Genomic DNA, 19,790 nt, shown 5'->3' with positions numbered 1-19,790 from the left:
CGGTCTCGGCAGTGCCTCGCCTAAAGAATAGTAGGAGTTATTGTATCCTTCTCGTTGGAATTATCTATCCTCATACAGTTTTAAATGTACCCATCCTCAGCTATAAGTTAAATCACCTCCCTAGAATACAGTTTGTGTACTACTGTCACTGAAAGGAGCGCCTTATGAACCACTGCGTCAGGCATCAGATCTTCACCTGACGCTAAACTCTGTTTTCCTGCTCGCTCTAGCCTCGGCCATGAGTGTTGGTGTATTACAGTCTTTCCAACTACGTCTCCCACTCAAGGGGATGGGGGCAGGTAATGTTTGGCTTTGTCCCTTATTTTGTTGTAAAGACTCAAAATCTGGATGTAGAGGATCCTGGATATGGGGCTTCTGGATTGAATGTGTCCTTAATATAACCAATGACCCAGATCAACTGCTATGCACAGTGAGGTCCCTGAGGTGCTACTTCAAACAGACTACAGAAGCTCGCCCCAAAGTTAACAGAATGTTTGTTAGTACGGGAAGGGTTAAAAGGAGTCGCAAAGAATAGAATCTCTTGATGGATTTGCAAGATGATAGATTGAGAATTGAATTATAACCGACCCCCCCCCCCCAAGGGCCCGAAGGGTGAAAACCCAGAGCTCACGACGTTAGGGTCATACGCGAGTCCCTAGCCTTTTAAGAAATACTGTGGTGCAGATTCTACAAGCGGGTGTGTGGAAGTATTATATGGTGTAAATTAAATTTCTAAATTCTTAGAAATAAGGTAAAAGGAATTATAAAATCCCATTTGTGGGTTCAAACTAAAATATGATTGCTAACAAAGTAGCAAGCGTGTTTATCCAAACTGAACTAATTTTACCAATTAAAAGTTTGAACTTGAATGTACTTTCCTTGATATTCAGGAAAGAAAAGCTTAGTCTACTTCACAGCACAATTATAAATTTACTATGAAGGAGATTCATTCCACATTGGGTTATCTCTGAAGTCTTGCATCTTAAGTATAATGAAAAACAATGTAGTCATTGCTAAACAGTTTCCGTTTTCCTTTCAGCAGTTACATACATTAACTTTTTACCCATCCGCTTCCTTTTCTTTTATATTATAAAGAAATAGTGCAACTGTAAGGGTTTCCCCCAATTGTATTTCGGTCCTGAATTGCCTCCCAAATTCAGAGGATAATAACTCAAAAATAGAGTTAAATGGGCAATATATATGATGGCAAAATATACTGCCCATATTTCTACACTTTCATAATTTTGATAACTCATAAATATTTTCAAATTGCGATTAGAATAACACCCATAAAGCACTGAGATTATGCTAAATGTTTCAAAATATCAAGTTTGTTTTTGTATGAAGACATTCCAGCAATTTATAATTCAATTTTCTCACTAAATATAAATCACATTTTATATTTATATAATTTCATGAATGCATTAGTCAAAGATGACGTAAAATTACCTTTCGTGTATCTAGCTGTGAATTGTGTAGCAAGACAGGATGCATATTATCATAAAGTGTGACCATTACCCCGTGTGGGCGCAGTTCGACAATAGTTGCTGTGTATATACAACCAAACTCTAATGTGGGCTCTTCATCACTCAGTAATTCCTTGAGCACCTCCTGAGCTTCTTCCATGGCTGACTGATTGGGAGCAAAGATTACCAAAACATTGGTATCTTCCCATGAAAGCTGTTGGAGAACAGTAATGTTAAATTAGAAACACAGTAATTTGAAATGACGTAAAAATTTAAAATGAACACAATTTTTTTTTTTGCCGTCTAAATTAAACTCTAAGCTATGAGGTAGTTTGACAAAAAACAAACAAATGGCAAATTTAATGATTACTTTTTAATTTTGACACTATTTACTTTTCAGTGAAGGAATAATTTTGAATCTTGAACACCACAATTAATTGTTATTTACAACATTGCTAAAGTAAGGCTAATATAAGAGTATTCAAATTAGTAAGTAATGAAAAAACTGATGGCCAAGCAGTTAAAATTCTCTCCAGTGTAAGAATTGAAGTCTACTTTGAAGGAAAATTTAAAACCAACAGACTGCACCTAAGCTTCAATACTGGTGTAAATCTATTAAATTATCAATAGAAATATTTGATTAAAAGACATGCACTACTTTAAACAAATGTTCACTACAGAAACTTCAATTGCCAGCTAGAATACAATATTTAACTGCAGAACACTTGTTAACTGGCATGGGAGGCAATCATCCGATGGGAAAATAGACTCTTCATTGACAATCAAGGGAACAATGTAAAATCAAATAATAACTGTCTGTTTTTATGAACTTTAAAAATCTTTGTTCCTAACATAGATACTAAATATGTTATTTTCATTAGTAAAATAAATTTTTGAATATACTTACCCGATGATCATGTAGCTGTCAACTCCGTTGCCCGACAGAAATCTACGGTCGGGATACGCCAGCGATCGCTATACAGGTGGGGGTGTACTCAACAGCGCCATCTGTGGTCAGGTACTCAAGTACTTCTTGTCAACAAGACCTCAATTTTCTCCTCGGTCCACTGGTTCTCTATGGGGAGGAAGGGCGGGTCCTTTAAATCATGATCATCGGGTAAGTACAGTGATACCTCGGTAGTCGAACGACTCTATACTCGAACAATTCGGAGTTCGACCAAAATTTTCGAGAAATTTTTGCTGCGGTGCTCGACCAAAAATTCGGTACTCGACCAGCCGAACACGTGACGACCGCATGGGCTTTGTGATGATCGCGCCATCTCGGCCACTCTCGCTTGTTCGGGAAGCATCAGTTCTCTCGAGAGCGTCACTCAGACAACGCGCGATCAGCATTCGTTGTGATTTAGTGATTTTCAGTGCTTTTAATTGCTTTTTTAGCTTTCATAATGAGTCCCAAGAAAGTAATGAGTGTTAAGGGGAAGGAGAAGAGGAAAACAGTGCGAACAACGATCGAGTTGAAGAAGGAAATTATAGCGAAATATGAGAATGGTGTACGAGTGTCCGATTTAGCGGTAGAATACGGAATGGCGAAGTCGACCATTTCTACGTTTTTAAAGCATAAAGAAATGATTAAGAAGGCGAATGTTGCAACGGGAGTTACGGCGGTAACTAAGCAAAGGCCACAAGTGATTGAGGAGATGGAAAAGTTGCTTTTAATATTTATTAAAGAAAAACAGTTGGCCGGGGAAAGTGTTAGTGAAGCGTTCATTTGTGAAAAAGCGTTGCATATCTATGAAGAATTAGTGAAGAAAAGTCCGAGTACCAGTGAAAGTGATTCATTTACATTTAAAGCGAGCAGGGGTTGGTTTGAAAAGTTTCGTAATAGAACAGGTATTCATCGTGTTACTAGGCATGGGGAGGCAGCTAGTTCGGATCAAATTGCAGCCGATAAATACGTGGGGGAATTCGATCGGTACATAAATGAACAAAATTTGATCGCACAACAAGTCTTTAATTGTGATGAGACTGGGTTATTTTGGAAGAAAATGCCAGCCAATACGTACATTACCAAGGACGAGACGAAGATGCCAGGTCACAAGCCAATGAAAGATAGGCTAACATTGTTGCTGTGTGCAAATGCAAGTGGCGATTGCAAGATCAAACCCTTGTTAGTGTACCACTCGGACAACCCCCGGGTGTTCAAACGAAATAATATTTGTAAAAGTGCACTACCAGTTATGTGGCGCTCGAACACTAAATCTTGGGTCACAAGACAATTCTTTACTGAGTGGATAAACGAAGTGTTTGCCCCCCAGGTTAAGGCTTACCTCATTGAAAAGAGCTTGCCAATGAAATGTCTTCTGGTTATGGACAATGCTCCTGCACATCCTCCAGGTCTCGAGGATGACTTGAAAGAAGAATACAGCTTTATCAAAATCAAATTCTTGCCCCCCAATACTACTCCCATACTCCAGCCCATGGACCAACAGGTCATTTCAAACTTCAAAAAACTCTATACCAAGGCCCTTTTCAGAAAGTGTTTTGAAGTGACCAGTGACACGAAGTTGACCCTAAAGGAATTCTGGAAGGAACACTTCAGCATCCTCAACTCTGTTAACATGATTGACCAAGCTTGGCGAGGTGTGACCTATAGGACATTGAACTCTGCCTGGCGTAAGCTGTGGCCATCATGTGTCACAGAGAGGGAGTTTGAAGGTTTCCAACCAGAGGCGGGTCCAAGCACTGCTACCCCTGTAATTTCTGATGACACTGATGTCGTTGAGGAAATTGTTGTCATGGGCAGGAGTTTGGGGCTTGAGGTCGACAAGGATGATATTGATGAGCTTGTAGAAAGCCATTCTACCGAGTTGACTGTGGAGGAATTGTTGCACCTGCAACAACAACAGCAGCAGGATCTGATTGTGGAGCAGGAATCTTCAGAAGAGGATGAGGTAAGGGAGGATGTTCCAAGTTCTCTCATCAATGAAATTTGTTCCAAGTGGGCAGATGTGCAGGCTTTTGCTGAAAAATACCACCCAGAAATTGCAGTAGCAAACCGGGCAGTGCATATGTTTAATGATAGTGTCATGTATCATTTTCGAAGAATACTGCAGAGGAGGAAGAAACAATTAACAATAGACCAGTTTTTCACAAAAGAAAAGAAAGCTGCTACATCAAAGCCTGTTTCTCCTCCAAAGAAGAGACAAAGAAGAGAAGAAACCCCTGAAATAGATCTGCCCACCCTTTCATTGGAGAGAGAAACAACTCCTGAAGGAGAACTACCCCGCCACATCATGGAAGGGGACTCTCCTTCCAAGCAGTAACCTCCCCCTTCCATCCTCTCCACATCCATCCCTGTATGCCATCGAACCGCTGCTCAAAGGTATGTTCACTACAGTACAGAAAATGGTTTAAAATTGTTTTATTTTAGTACAGTAAATGGTTTAAAATTGTTTTATAGGATTTTCTGACCAATTTCATACACATTTAGATAATTATTGTTGTTTAGGTACACGTTTTATTAATATTTTGGGCCTGTTCGAGTGCTTGGGAACGGAATAGAATATATACCATTATTTCTTATGGGGAAAAAAAATTCGGTACTCGAACAAATCGGAGGTCGAACACGGATCTCGAACGGATTATGGTCGAGTACCGAGGTATCACTGTACAGTGATACCTCGGTACTCGACCATAATCCGTTCGAGATCCGTGTTCGACCTCCGATTTGTTCGAGTACCGAATTTTTTTTCCCCATAAGAAATAATGGTATATATTCTATTCCGTTCCCAAGCACTCGAACAGGCCCAAAATATTAATAAAACGTGTACCTAAACAACAATAATTATCTAAATGTGTATGAAATTGGTCAGAAAATCCTATAAAACAATTTTAAACCATTTACTGTACTAAAATAAAACAATTTTAAACCATTTTCTGTACTGTAGTGAACATACCTTTGAGCAGCGGTTCGATGGCATACAGGGATGGATGTGGAGAGGATGGAAGGGGGAGGTTACTGCTTGGAAGGAGAGTCCCCTTCCATGATGTGGCGGGGTAGTTCTCCTTCAGGAGTTATTTCTCTCTCCAATGAAAGGGTGGGCAGATCTATTTCAGGGGTTTCTTCTCTTCTTTGTCTCTTCTTTGGAGGAGAAACAGGCTTTGATGTAGCAGCTTTCTTTTCTTTTGTGAAAAACTGGTCTATTGTTAATTGTTTCTTCCTCCTCTGCAGTATTTTTCGAAAATGATACATGACACTATCATTAAACATATGCACTGCCCGGTTTGCTACTGCAATTTCTGGGTGGTATTTTTCAGCAAAAGCCTGCACATCTGCCCACTTGGAACAAATTTCATTGATGAGAGAACTTGGAACATCCTCCCTTACCTCATCCTCTTCTGAAGATTCCTGCTCCACAATCAGATCCTGCTGCTGTTGTTGTTGCAGGTGCAACAATTCCTCCACAGTCAACTCGGTAGAATGGCTTTCTACAAGCTCATCAATATCATCCTTGTCGACCTCAAGCCCCAAACTCCTGCCCATGACAACAATTTCCTCAACGACATCAGTGTCATCAGAAATTACAGGGGTAGCAGTGCTTGGACCCGCCTCTGGTTGGAAACCTTCAAACTCCCTCTCTGTGACACATGATGGCCACAGCTTACGCCAGGCAGAGTTCAATGTCCTATAGGTCACACCTCGCCAAGCTTGGTCAATCATGTTAACAGAGTTGAGGATGCTGAAGTGTTCCTTCCAGAATTCCTTTAGGGTCAACTTCGTGTCACTGGTCACTTCAAAACACTTTCTGAAAAGGGCCTTGGTATAGAGTTTTTTGAAGTTTGAAATGACCTGTTGGTCCATGGGCTGGAGTATGGGAGTAGTATTGGGGGGCAAGAATTTGATTTTGATAAAGCTGTATTCTTCTTTCAAGTCATCCTCGAGACCTGGAGGATGTGCAGGAGCATTGTCCATAACCAGAAGACATTTCATTGGCAAGCTCTTTTCAATGAGGTAAGCCTTAACCTGGGGGGCAAACACTTCGTTTATCCACTCAGTAAAGAATTGTCTTGTGACCCAAGATTTAGTGTTCGAGCGCCACATAACTGGTAGTGCACTTTTACAAATATTATTTCGTTTGAACACCCGGGGGTTGTCCGAGTGGTACACTAACAAGGGTTTGATCTTGCAATCGCCACTTGCATTTGCACACAGCAACAATGTTAGCCTATCTTTCATTGGCTTGTGACCTGGCATCTTCGTCTCGTCCTTGGTAATGTACGTATTGGCTGGCATTTTCTTCCAAAATAACCCAGTCTCATCACAATTAAAGACTTGTTGTGCGATCAAATTTTGTTCATTTATGTACCGATCGAATTCCCCCACGTATTTATCGGCTGCAATTTGATCCGAACTAGCTGCCTCCCCATGCCTAGTAACACGATGAATACCTGTTCTATTACGAAACTTTTCAAACCAACCCCTGCTCGCTTTAAATGTAAATGAATCACTTTCACTGGTACTCGGACTTTTCTTCACTAATTCTTCATAGATATGCAACGCTTTTTCACAAATGAACGCTTCACTAACACTTTCCCCGGCCAACTGTTTTTCTTTAATAAATATTAAAAGCAACTTTTCCATCTCCTCAATCACTTGTGGCCTTTGCTTAGTTACCGCCGTAACTCCCGTTGCAACATTCGCCTTCTTAATCATTTCTTTATGCTTTAAAAACGTAGAAATGGTCGACTTCGCCATTCCGTATTCTACCGCTAAATCGGACACTCGTACACCATTCTCATATTTCGCTATAATTTCCTTCTTCAACTCGATCGTTGTTCGCACTGTTTTCCTCTTCTCCTTCCCCTTAACACTCATTACTTTCTTGGGACTCATTATGAAAGCTAAAAAAGCAATTAAAAGCACTGAAAATCACTAAATCACAACGAATGCTGATCGCGCGTTGTCTGAGTGACGCTCTCGAGAGAACTGATGCTTCCCGAACAAGCGAGAGTGGCCGAGATGGCGCGATCATCACAAAGCCCATGCGGTCGTCACGTGTTCGGCTGGTCGAGTACCGAATTTTTGGTCGAGCACCGCAGCAAAAATTTCTCGAAAATTTTGGTCGAACTCCGAATTGTTCGAGTATAGAGTCGTTCGACTACCGAGGTATCACTGTATATTCAAAAATTTATTTTACTAATGAAAATAACATTTTTCAATATTAATCTTACCCGATGATCATGTAGCTGATTCACACCCAGGGTGGTGGGTGGAGACCAGCATACATGTTAACAAAGAAGCTAAGTATCCCGTATTTCATTTTATTAGTTATTCAAAATAACAATATAAAATAAATAAGTACCTGGTAAGGAAGTCGACTTGAACCATTACTCTGCCTTTATTAAGTACGTCTTCCTTACTGAGCGTAGCGGTCCTCTTAGGATGCTGAACGACTCTTAGGTGCTGAAGTATAAAGGGCTGCAACCCATACTAAAGGACCTCATCACAACCTCTAACCTAGGCGCTTCTCAAGAAAGAATTGACCACCCGCCAAATCAACCAGGATGCGGAAGGCTTCTTAGCCGACCGTACAACCCAAAAACAACAATAAAAAGTATTCAAGAGAAAGGTTAAAAAGGTTATGGGATTATGGGAATGTAGTGGCTGAGCCCTCACCTACTACTGCACTCGCTGCTACGAATGGTCCCAGGGTGTAGCAGTTCTCGTAAAGAGACTGGACATCTTTGAGATAGAACGATGCGAACACTGACTTGCTTCTCCAATAGGTTGCATCCATAACACTCTGCAGAGAACGGTTCTGTTTGAAGGCCACTGAAGTAGCCACAGCTCTCACTTCATGTGTCCTTACCTTCAGCAAAGCAAGGTCTTCTTCCTTCATATGAGAATGAGCTTCTCTAATCAGAAGCCTGATGTAGTAAGAAACTGCGTTCTTAGACATTGGTAGCGAAGGCTTCTTAACAGCACACCATAAGGCTTCTGATTGTCCTCGTAAGGGTTTTGACCTTTTTAGATAGTATTTAAGAGCTCTGACTGGGCAAAGTACTCTCTCCAGTTCGTTACCCACCAAGTTGGACAGGCTAGGGATCTCGAACGATTTAGGCCAAGGACGTGAAGGAAGCTCGTTTTTAGCCAAAAAACCGAGCTGCAAGGAACATGTAGCCGTTTCCGATGTGAAACCTATGTTCCTGCTGAAGGCGTGGATCTCACTTACTCTTTTAGCTGTTGCTAGGCATACGAGGAAAAGAGTTTTTAATGTGAGGTCCTTAAAAGAGGCTGATTGGAGCGGTTCAAATCTAGATGACATCAGGAACCTTAGGACCACGTCTAGATTCCAGCCTGGAGTGGACAACCGACGTTCCTTAGAGGTCTCAAAAGACCTAAGGAGGTCCTGTAGATCTTTGTTGGTGGAAAGATCCAAGCCTCTGTGGCGGAAAACCGCTGCCAACATACTTCTGTAACCCTTGATCGTAGGAGCTGATAGGGATCTAACGTTCCTTAGATGTAACAGGAAGTCAGCAATCTGGGTTACAGTGGTACTGGTTGAGGAAACTGCATTGGCCTTGCACCAGCTTCGGAAGACTTCCCATTTAGATTGATAGACTCTGAGAGTGGATGTCCTCCTTGCTCTGGCAATCGCTCTGGCTGCCTCCTTCGAAAAGCCTCTAGCTCTTGAGAGTCTTTCGATAGTCTGAAGGCAGTCAGACGAAGAGCGTGGAGGTTTGGGTGTACCTTCTTTACGTGAGGTTGACGCAGAAGGTCCACTCTTAGAGGGAGAGTCCTGGGAACGTCGACCAGCCATTGCAGTACCTCTGTGAACCATTCTCTCGCGGGACAGAGGGGAGCAACCAACGTCAGCCGTGTCCCTTTGTGAGAGGCGAATTTCTGAAGTACCCTGTTGACAATCTTGAACGGCGGGAATGCATACAGGTCGAGATGGGACCAATCCAGCAGAAAGGCATCCACGTGAACTGCTGCTGGGTCTGGAATCGGAGAACAATACAATGGGAGCCTCTTGGTCATCGAGGTAGCGAACAGATCTATGGTTGGCTGACCCCACAGGGTCCAAAGTCTGCTGCAAACATTCTTGTGAAGGGTCCACTCTGTGGGGATGACCTGACCCTTCCGGCTGAGGCGATCTGCCATGACATTCATATCGCCCTGAATGAACCTCGTTACCAGCGTGAGCCTTCGATCTTTTGACCAAATGAGGAGGTCCCTTGCGATCTCGAACAACTTCCTCGAATGAGTCCCCCCCTGCTTGGAGATGTAAGCCAAGGCTGTGGTGTTGTCGGAGTTCACCTCCACCACCTTGTTTAGCTGGAGGGACTTGAAGTTTATTAAGGCCAGATGAACCGCCAACAACTCCTTGCAATTGATGTGAAGTGTCCTTTGCTCCTGATTCCATGTTCCCGAGCATTCCTGTCCGTCCAATGTCGCACCCCAGCCCGAGTCTGATGCGTCCGAGAAGAGACGGTGGTCGGGGGTCTGAACAGCTAACGAAAGACCTTCCTTGAGAAGAATGCTGTTCTTCCACCACGTTAGAGTAGACCTCATCTCTTCGGAAACAGGAACTGAGACCGTCTCTAGCGTCATGTCCTTTATCCAGTGAGCAGCCAGATGATACTGAAGGGGGCGGAGGTGGAGTCTCCCTAACTCGATGAACAGGGCTAGCGATGAAAGTGTCCCTGTTAGACTCATCCACTGCCTTACTGAGCATCGGTTCCTTCTCAGCATGCTCAGGATGCACTCTAGGGCTTGGTTGATCCTTGGGGCCGACGGAAAAGCCCGAAAACCTCGACTCTGAATCTCCATACCCAGGTAAACAATGGTCTGGGATGGGACGAGCTGGGACTTCTCTAAATTGACCAGGAGGCCCAGTTCCTTGGTCAGATCCATAGTCCATATGAGATTCTCCAGACAGCGACGACTTGTGGGAGCTCTTAAAAGCCAGTCGTCTAAATAGAGGGAGGCTCTGATGTCTGCTAAGTGAAGGAATTTCGCAATATTCCTCATCAGTCGCGTAAACACAAGAGGTGCCGTGCTTAGGCCAAAGCACAGGGCTTGGAACTGGTACACAACCTTTCCAAAGACGAATCTTAGGAAAGGTTGGGAGTCTGGATGGATGGGGACGTGAAAGTATGCGTCTTTCAGGTCTAACGAGACCATCCAGTCCTCCTGCCTGACCGCTGCTAGGACCGACTTCGTCGTCTCCATCGTGAACGTCTGCTTGGTGACATAAGCATTGAGAGCACTGACGTCCAGCACCGGTCTCCAACCTCTTGTCTTCTTGGCTACCAGGAAGAGACGGTTGTAAAAGCCCGGGGATTGATGATCCCGGACTATGACCACTGCTTCCTTTTGTAGCAAGAGCGACACCTCTTGTTGCAACGCTAGCCTCTTGTCCTTCTCCTTGTAGTTGGGAGAGAGGTTGATGGGAGATGTAGCTAGAGGGGGATTGAGGCAGAACGGAATTCTGTATCCCTCCCTTAGCCACTTCACAGACTGAGCGTCTGCACCTCTGCTCTCCCAAGCTTGCCAGAAGGTCTTGAGTCTGGCTCCTACTGCTGTCTGGAGAGGAAGGCAGTCAAAACTTGCCTTTTGCGGACTTGGAACCCTTCTTGGACTTGCCACGGTGACTGTCTGCACGGGTACCTCCTCTGCTGGAGGTTCTGCCACGAAAGGGCGGGATGAACCTAGAAGCAGGTGTATCAACTGCTAAAGGGCGGAAGGGTCTAGGCACGGAAGGTAAGGTTTTAGCCTTACGTGCAGAAGAAGCCATGAGGTCATGCGTATCCTTCTGGATAAGAGAGGCAGCCATCCCCTTAATCAACTCCTCCGGAAACAGACACTTGGAGAGAGGAGCAAACAGCAACTCTGACTTCTGGCAAGGAGTGATACCAGCAGATAAGAAGGAGCACAGATGTTCTCTCTTCTTGAGGACCCCTGATACATAAGAAGCCGCAAGTTCACCAGACCCATCCCGTATTGCCTTGTCCATGCTGGACATGATTAGCATGGCCGAGTCCTTGTCAGAAGGGGAAGTCTTCCTGCTTAAGGCTCCCAAACACCAATCGAGGAAGTTGAATATCTCGAAGGCACGAAAGACTCCCTTCAACATATGATCAAGATCGGAAAAGGACCAGCAGATCTTCGAACGTCTCATAGCCAACCTGCGGGGAGAGTCAACCAGACTTGAGAAGTCGGCCTGGGCAGAGGCAGGAACCCCCAAGCCAGGTTCCTCTCCCATGGCATACCAGACGCTCGACTTAGAAGCCAGCTTGGGAGGAGGAAACACAAAAGAGGTCCTTCCCAGTTGCTTCTTGGAATGCAACCAATCCCCCATAACCCTCAAACCTCTCCTTGATGATCTGGCGAGAACAAGCTTGGTGAAGGCAGGCGCAGCAGACTGCATGCCCAGAGCAAACTCGGAGGGAGGAGAACGAGGGGTTGCAGACACAAAGTGTTCAGGATATAATTCTCTGAACAAAGCAAGGACTTTGCGAAAGTCTAAGGAGGGTGGCGAAGACTTGTGTCCTTCAACATCAGAGTGAGGATCATCCAGATGAGCAGCTTCATCCTCCGATACCTCCTCATCCGACAGTTGAGTAGTGAGTGGCAAAGGCAGAGCAGCAAGCTGAACGGCTGAATCCTGCAGAACGGGTGCATGCGTACCTGCGGATCCATCATCATGCCTCTGCTGGACAGACTGTGAGCTGGCAACAACAAAAGCAGAGGGCCGGTGTGAGGGAGGGTCTGCGGTGGGCTGAGGAGCATGCGGTATGGTATGCAGAGCATGAGGTAAGGCATGCGGCTCATGCTGCATGGTATGCGGCTCATGCTGCATGGTATGCGGAGCATGCTGTAAGGTCTGCAGAGCATGCTGCATGGGCTGAGGTGAATGCCGCATAGTGCTGGAACCCGGCAACTCCTGATGCGGCAGCTCACGCATGTTAGCAGATGGTGCAGCAAGAACATGCGTCTGGCAGTGAGGACTGCGCATCGGTGGAGGAGCTCTCACAGGTAGGGAGCAGGCAGCCGCAGTATCTGCTGAGCACACAACCTCTGCGGGTTGTAGGATAACAGGAGAGGTGTTAACCTTCTCGGCATGATACTCCTGCATAAAAGCCACAAGCTGAGACTGCATAGTCTGCAGCATGGACCACTTAGGGTCTACTGTGGTTGGAGCAACAACAGACGGTGCAGAGGCCTGTTGAGGGACCACTCTACCTCTCTTGGGAGGTGTGCAGTCCTCAGATGACTGCGGCGAGTCCGAACTGACCCAGTGGCTACACCTGGGCCGTTGGACTAGCTTGGAAGGGACCTTACGTTTGAGCGGTCGTGAGACCTTGGTCCACCGTTTCCTCCTGGAAACCTCTTCCACAGACGAGGAATGTAAGGGCTCATTCGTCTGGGAGTGGAAGGGACGATCCTTAGCAGATGCGTCCGCAACCACTGAGGATACATCCGTGCGCCGATCAAGGCCTGCCGAACCCTTTGGTCCTTCGACATTGCTTCTCCCCTGGGCTTGGGAGCTTGCAAGAGGTCCCGGACTGGGAGGACGACTGGCACGCACAGATGTACCCTCATGCGCAACACTGACACTGACACTATGCACAGCACTAGCACTAACACTTCCCACTGCACTCTTCGCTTTCAGCTCTCTGACATCTGCCAAGAGCTGATTGCGGTCACTCACCAACGACTCCACCTTATCACCGAGAGCCTGAATGGCACGCAACATATCAGCCATTGCAGGCTGAGCACTCGTAGCAGGTTCGGGAGTCACCACCACAGGGGAAGGAAAAGGTTGAGGGGCATGGGGAGAGGAAAAATCCACAGAGCGAGAAGAACTCCTCCTATCTCTCTCCTTCTCTAACCTACGTGTATATCTGAGGAATTCATAAAAATCGAATTCCGAAAGCCCAGCACATTCCCCACATCGATCTTCCAATTGACAGGATTTTCCCCTACAATTGGAACATACGGTGTGAGGATCTATAGAGGCCTTCGGAAGACGCCTATTACAAGTCCTAACACTACACTGCCTGTATTTAGGAACTTGGGAATGGTCAGACATCTTGAATTTAGAGGTAGTCAAGGGGGAATTCCAAAGTAAAGCAAAGATCGTTAACCAATGAATCAAATTAATTCCAAAAGCTTGCTAAGCTAAGGATAAAGCTTCCTGTACAGCGAAGGCTAAATTTCAGAGCAAATACATCACCAAAACGTGAACAAAAGACTCCAAAATCAACAGCGTATCCATGTAGGTCTTGCCGGCGGCACGACAGAGGAAAAATTGAGGTCTTGTTGACAAGAAGTACTTGAGTACCTGACCACAGATGGCGCTGTTGAGTACATCCCCACCTGTATAGCGATCGCTGGCGTATCCCGACCGTAGATTTCTGTCGGGCAACGGAGTTGACAGCTACATGATCATCGGGTAAGATTAATATTGAAAAATGGTTATACAAACCTGAACCCCAGTTTCTGATTGAATTTTTCTGAAGTTCAAACCACCAGTTCCTAGAATTCTACTGCGCTTTTGAGGTGGCACTGTTAATTTTTCCAAGACAGGCAAGTTGTCCTTTGAGTCACGTGGCTTGGCAAGGGCATCGTGCATAAGGGTGAGAATAGTTGACTTTGCATCTGTTGCTTTTTGTAAAGCCTCCATCACAATTTTAAGTGGTATGCCTGGTACTTTTATATCAGCTTGGAGAGCAGTTATCCCTTTTCGAGTACCTGCAATTTTGAAGTCCATGTCGCCCATATAATCTTCTATACCCTTAAAGAAATAGAACTAGTAATTAGGAATAAAGCAGTTATCTGCAATGAGGCCCTAAGAGTTACACTTCTATTTAATATAAACAAATGGATGGAAAATCTTCAAAATAAAATATACCCAAACTCTCAATGTTGCAAGACAGCTATTAGTTTTCAATTTCCAAAAAGGCTGTGAAAGTAATTATCTTAAGGGAGTCTTGTCAAAAATGTCAATAAGAATGGCCTTTAAAAACCAGACAAAAGTTTCTCTATAAATGGAAATATAAAAGATTAAAATTTCACACCTACCAGTATATCAGTCATTAACTTGTAAAGTTCAATTTGTTTTGTTTCATTATAACGAGTTACAAGGCCTATGGCAACACCAGCAGCTGGGGATGAAATATTGACTCCAGCATCCATAAGGGCCAGACTGCCACCACAAACAGTTGCCATGGAGGAAGAACCTGAAATTAAAAGCAATATACTGTATATTGAACACAGTTACCATTAGTCTCGAAATATGAGTGTACAATTACTTAATAATCACATCAGTGAAACAAACTTATCTTGGAAATACAAACACCAGAGGGACCAAGCTCTATCACCGAGTTTTGTAAAGAACATTTCCCCATTGTCAGCTCCCTCAAAATCATTGATAAAGCCTGGGAAGGTGTCACCATGAGCACCAACCCTCAATAATGTATGGAGAAATCTGTGGACAATGTCTTACAGTGATTTTGAGGGGTTCAAACCTATAGAGTCTGAGGGATCAGTTGACAATAAAACTGTACTTGGGATAGACAATGGGGTGGGAGGTGGACAAGGATGCAATCTGTTTGAGGGAAATAGCAAGCAGCTGACAACCGAGGAGTTGTTAGATTTGCATAAGGAGCAGCAACAAAAGATGACTTCGAGAGAAATAGGGGAAATGTTGAAAATTTGAGAAACCCAGCAAAATTTTGTAGACACATCTCCCTTATAAGGCTTCAGCAGGGTGAGCAGCAATCTACTTATGGACAAGACTACACTGTATTTATAATATTTACTGTGATAAAACATCTTTTGAGGTTTCATAGATTGGTACTCTTGACTGCTGGATGGCATTTGTATACCCTTTTAAAGAAAAGACAAAGCTAATTATCTTTAGATAAGTTTCTGGCAAAAGTGGAAAAAAATGAGAAAGTATAGAAAATATGTAACTTGAGCAATTCTGTTAGTGACAGTGAACATCGTACAACAGAGAGATTCTATTTTACTCTCCACCTCCTCTCTCACCCTCCATACACCAACCACAACTCTTCTCAAAAGTAAAGTTGATTTGGCAATACTATATTAATATTTTTTTAAATTCATAATTTGCATTAATTACTTATGGGTTATAATTTTCTATTTATTTAACATTATACTGTAAACTTTAAAAATGAGAGTACTGTATACTTTACAGTACGTGTAAATTTGGAAGTGTGGAACTCATTGAAAGTTTCCTTTATTTCTTATGAGAATTTTGTTTTGGTTTACAAACTTGCTCATAAACTAAGGTACCACTACAGTACTGTATTTAGTAAAAGATTGGAATTAGATTTATATAAAATTTTATACAAAATCTGCATTATATGAAATAGGTACATAATAGAATATGTTTTAGTGAGAAATAATAAATAAAAGGAAATAATGATGATGATGAAAATGAATAATGAAGGGAATTCTCTTAGGACAATACAGAATAAGAAAGGGCATAAGGAATAAATATACACTGAAATGAACAGTAAAATAAATTGAAAATATAAATTAAAAGAAAAGAGAGAAGAAGGAAGAATGAGAGAAACCTTGCACCTTTTGGCATTGATTAAAATTAGTCAGGCTCATGACTTCAAAGCTTTTTTAGGGTGAGCAATGATGTCATGTGTCAATCTACTATGTTGACATTTCATAGCATAATTGAGAAAAGAATAAAGCTAGAAAAAAAAATGTTAAATTGCATTAGAAGTTGAATAAATTTCCTATATAGATAGAACACAATTGGTAATACTTAATAAAAGTGGACAAGGTTAATAAGGAATAAGAAAGGGAATAAGGATACAGTAATGAAAAATGATAAAAAGAATTTGCGCATATGGAATAAACTAGACTGAAATGAAGAGTAAAAATGTGTTAATAATAAAAATGAAAAGGTAACATAAAAAAGGGAAGAATGGGTTAAACCTATATTTAAGCCTTTGGGTAAACATTCCCTTTACTAGAAACTACTTTTCAGCAGCCAACTCTACTGAGTGGTGATGTAAAGGTGCCTGGTTTAAAAAGTTTGCCTGTTGATTATAGTTTAGTGTATTAAGTGAATTTTCAGCATATATTTTTCTATAATGGTATCAATAGTTCAACAGTGGATAGTTGAATCATCTGTTAACCCCCTATAACAGTACTACGTAAACGTGTAGGTGTTAGGACATCTAGTAGAAAAAAGCCAGCATCAGGATTTCCCTCTCCCTCCTCTTTTCCCACTGATACCCTTTCTGAATGGGCTGGGTAGAGATGCTCAAAAAGTTGCACATGGTGCCGATCGGCATCTCTGAATAGGTGCAGGGCCTTTTTCAATCCCAATTCTGCAGGCTTGACCGCTGCCACCTTTGAAGGGATAAGGACTGTGAAGGAGACAGAAAATTAGAACAGGAAGTTATGCGAAGCAGTTATCCAAGATTCTACTGCTGCCAGCACATGACTCCTAGGAAGGGGAGATGTACCTGCTCCTGCCCCGACGGGTTCCACAATGATAACGCAATCTCCAGGGTAACATGTTTTGATAAACGGGAAACCACAGCATTCAGTCTCTAAAAACCCAGTTAGCCCATGGGTTTACTGCCTTGTGAGCCAGGAAGATCACAGCCTTCCCACCAGACAGCACAAGACTTGTACTTCTCCTAAGACTCTTGAGTTGATAACCTCCTTGAATTTGCTAAGTACATCACTGATCTTGACCACTGGTCAAACCAGAAAACAGGGTGAAGAGAGACCAGGGGAAACACCTCCAAGATAGCTGGCTCAGAGGCCAAGAAGGACAGGCTTTCTCTGGCGTGTACAACCTCTGCTGCCTAAAGGTTACTTGACTGAGTGGACTCAAGCAAGTTCTCAGATCTGCAGACCTGATTGACAACTCGATCAACAAGACCCGACCCTAAAGAGAGCCGTAGTAAAGAGCACCGAAGTGGCGATCAATGACTGAGGCTCACCTGATGGAGGTGCCAAGGTTGCAATCTAAGGCCATTGCACTCACAAATAAGGGCAAGAACTTTCACAAAACAGCTCTCTGACTCAGAGTAGTCTGCCTCTGCAAGTACCGGACTCTCTCCCGAACATCCCGACCTTATGTACCCTCATGCCTCCCTGGGGGAGAGGGCGTGGCAGCACACTCAAGATAATCTGTTCCCAAGGAGTATGCCCATTTCACCCCAAGGACAAAACTTGGTATACAATCGTGGCTGATGATGACCCAAGATGTCCAATGGCAACGGGAGAACTTCAGGCATGGACCACAGCAGAGATGGAGGAAGTACTAGGCGCTTCTCCTGTCGGTCAGGCCAAAGGAACAACTGCAGCCCCATGTTCTGCGGCATGGGAAAAAAGTCCCTCTGTCCCCCATTCTTGGTCTTCCAATACACACAAACACGGAAAGACAGCCCTGAATGGTGACAGCCTCTCAATCCAGTTGAGTGAAACCCAGCCATAAGAGGGAGGAGCAGGCATCCAAAGTCCTGGAAGGATGAAGATGGAGGTTGCTGGAGCTCCTCCATCAACCAGGGAACAGACAGTGTACATGGTGGTGTCACAAAGAGCCTTATCCTTGCAACTACAGCTCGCCATCCTGGATTACTTTGATCTCATCTTCACCTTAGAAGTGTCAGAATAAGAGTCAGAGGGAAAGGATGAGTAAGAACAGTGTGTATGCTTCTTCCTCTTCCTAGCTCTCACTCCAAGCTCTGCAAACGGAGTGGACAAGCGACCAGCAATGACGACACTCACTCACTCAGGGAAGAGATCACACAGGTTGCTCTAACAGGAGCCACAACACTTGGACACAATGTTACATGGAAGAGGGAAGGCACACCTACAGGACCCTGTGACCAGCAGGGTTGGAGGAATAGCTACAGACACAAAGGGAAGGGAGGGGATACAATTGGGCCGGGTCATGGATCGTGGTAACCCCGGGCACAGCGGCAACGTGCAGTTTGGCCTTGAAAGTCTTTGTATGTTCAATTCTGGGGCTAATGACACGGGTGTGTGTGTGTGTGTGTTACTATCACGCCTTTCACCACTGGCGTCCCCTGGAATACTAGACACTTGGACAGGGAAGTAGCCTTGGTTATGAGCTCCCTCAACAAAGTCATGGAGGGCCTACCTGAAAGACCTAAGGAAGCCCAAGATTTTCTTAGGTCAAACTCGTTGTCAACAGTCTGCATAGTTAGGGGCGACGAGCCTCTTTAGGGGTGCAGCTAATACTAGATGTCACCCACACATCACCGAACCTGAAAAGTTCGCCAAAGTAGATCTGAGGGCCCCTTGCTTCTGATACATACTTCCCAGAGACCAATCCAGGGGTGCATGCATACAGGTGGCAGAAGCAGTTGCACCTGCCAAGGAGACTGAAGCAGCAAAAGACTTCATTGGTGTCTTCTTGAGTGTTGCCAAGATAGATCACTCTGAACGCTTTGCTCACTTCTTCCCATCTAGGGCGTATGTCTAATACTGCGCAAGAAGTCATGATGCTACTGCACAAGAGGTCATGACCTACACTTATCCCATGGGGATGATTACGAACTATCATGTCCCCTACAAGATTTACAGAGGGAGCATGGATCTACAGCCAGTTTAGCTATAAACTGGTTGTAACGTCTATCCTTTCCCCGGCAAACACGAACTTCTTTTCCAATGACCACAACCACATTCACTTCCTGTAACAGAAAAAGTAAGAGAAAATGAATAAGTTTGATAAGGAGTTGACAGTACATTCATACTCATCAGCACCTGACACTAAAGTAAGCTCTCTGGCTGGGAAACTAGGTGGGACTTCTTGCCCCCTACCCTAACCAGCTGCATAACTGCTTGTTAGCCAAGATTAACGACCATCTCCAGCTCGCAAAGAAACAATTTCCCTCATTAAAGGATGAGGGTTTGTATGCCACATAGGAACAATTTATTATTTATTATTGATTGAGGTCAAATTGGCATATATAAATATAATAAGTACTTAATTTATTAAAAATAGCAGAGCAAAACCAAAATTCTTACCTACAATATCAAATTATAAATTCAAAACATTAAAGCTGTAAACATTAACAATTTTATAACAATTTATATATTTCCTAGCTATACAAGCCTGAGTCATTTATATGGGTAACTGCTAGTCATGTTCTCTACGACAGGCCAATAAAGGAATTGGTTTGATTGCACCACGCTTCGTTACTGGCAACCATAGCATATGCGCAGGGAGAAAGAAGGTTCTTGCTCACTTTGCCTCCTTATAATACTCAAAGCCTGGTCAAAGACTTGTAGGGCAGTTGAGGTGGGAACTTTAGTAAATGACTGAG

General features: G+C 43.7%; 1 protein-coding gene across 1 annotated transcript in view; it reads right to left on the bottom strand.

Annotated features, from left to right (window-relative positions):
* The window catches only part of PNPase (polyribonucleotide nucleotidyltransferase 1), a 185,568-nt gene that overhangs the window by 22,693 nt on the left and 143,085 nt on the right, over positions 1 to 19,790 (bottom strand). The window contains exons 11-13 of the mRNA XM_068386971.1: positions 14,518 to 14,675; positions 13,922 to 14,230; positions 1,450 to 1,680 (exon numbers count right to left, since the gene is read on the bottom strand). Coding sequence (XP_068243072.1) covers positions 1,450 to 1,680; positions 13,922 to 14,230; positions 14,518 to 14,675 — 698 coding nt within the window. The remainder of the gene's footprint in view (positions 1 to 1,449; positions 1,681 to 13,921; positions 14,231 to 14,517; positions 14,676 to 19,790) is intronic.

Source organism: Palaemon carinicauda, chromosome 14 (genome assembly GCF_036898095.1).
Source record: "Palaemon carinicauda isolate YSFRI2023 chromosome 14, ASM3689809v2, whole genome shotgun sequence".
NCBI lineage: Eukaryota > Metazoa > Arthropoda > Malacostraca > Decapoda > Palaemonidae > Palaemon > Palaemon carinicauda.
The sequence above is the reverse complement of the archived record's forward strand: the minus strand, read 5'-3'. Positions and strand labels throughout refer to the sequence as shown.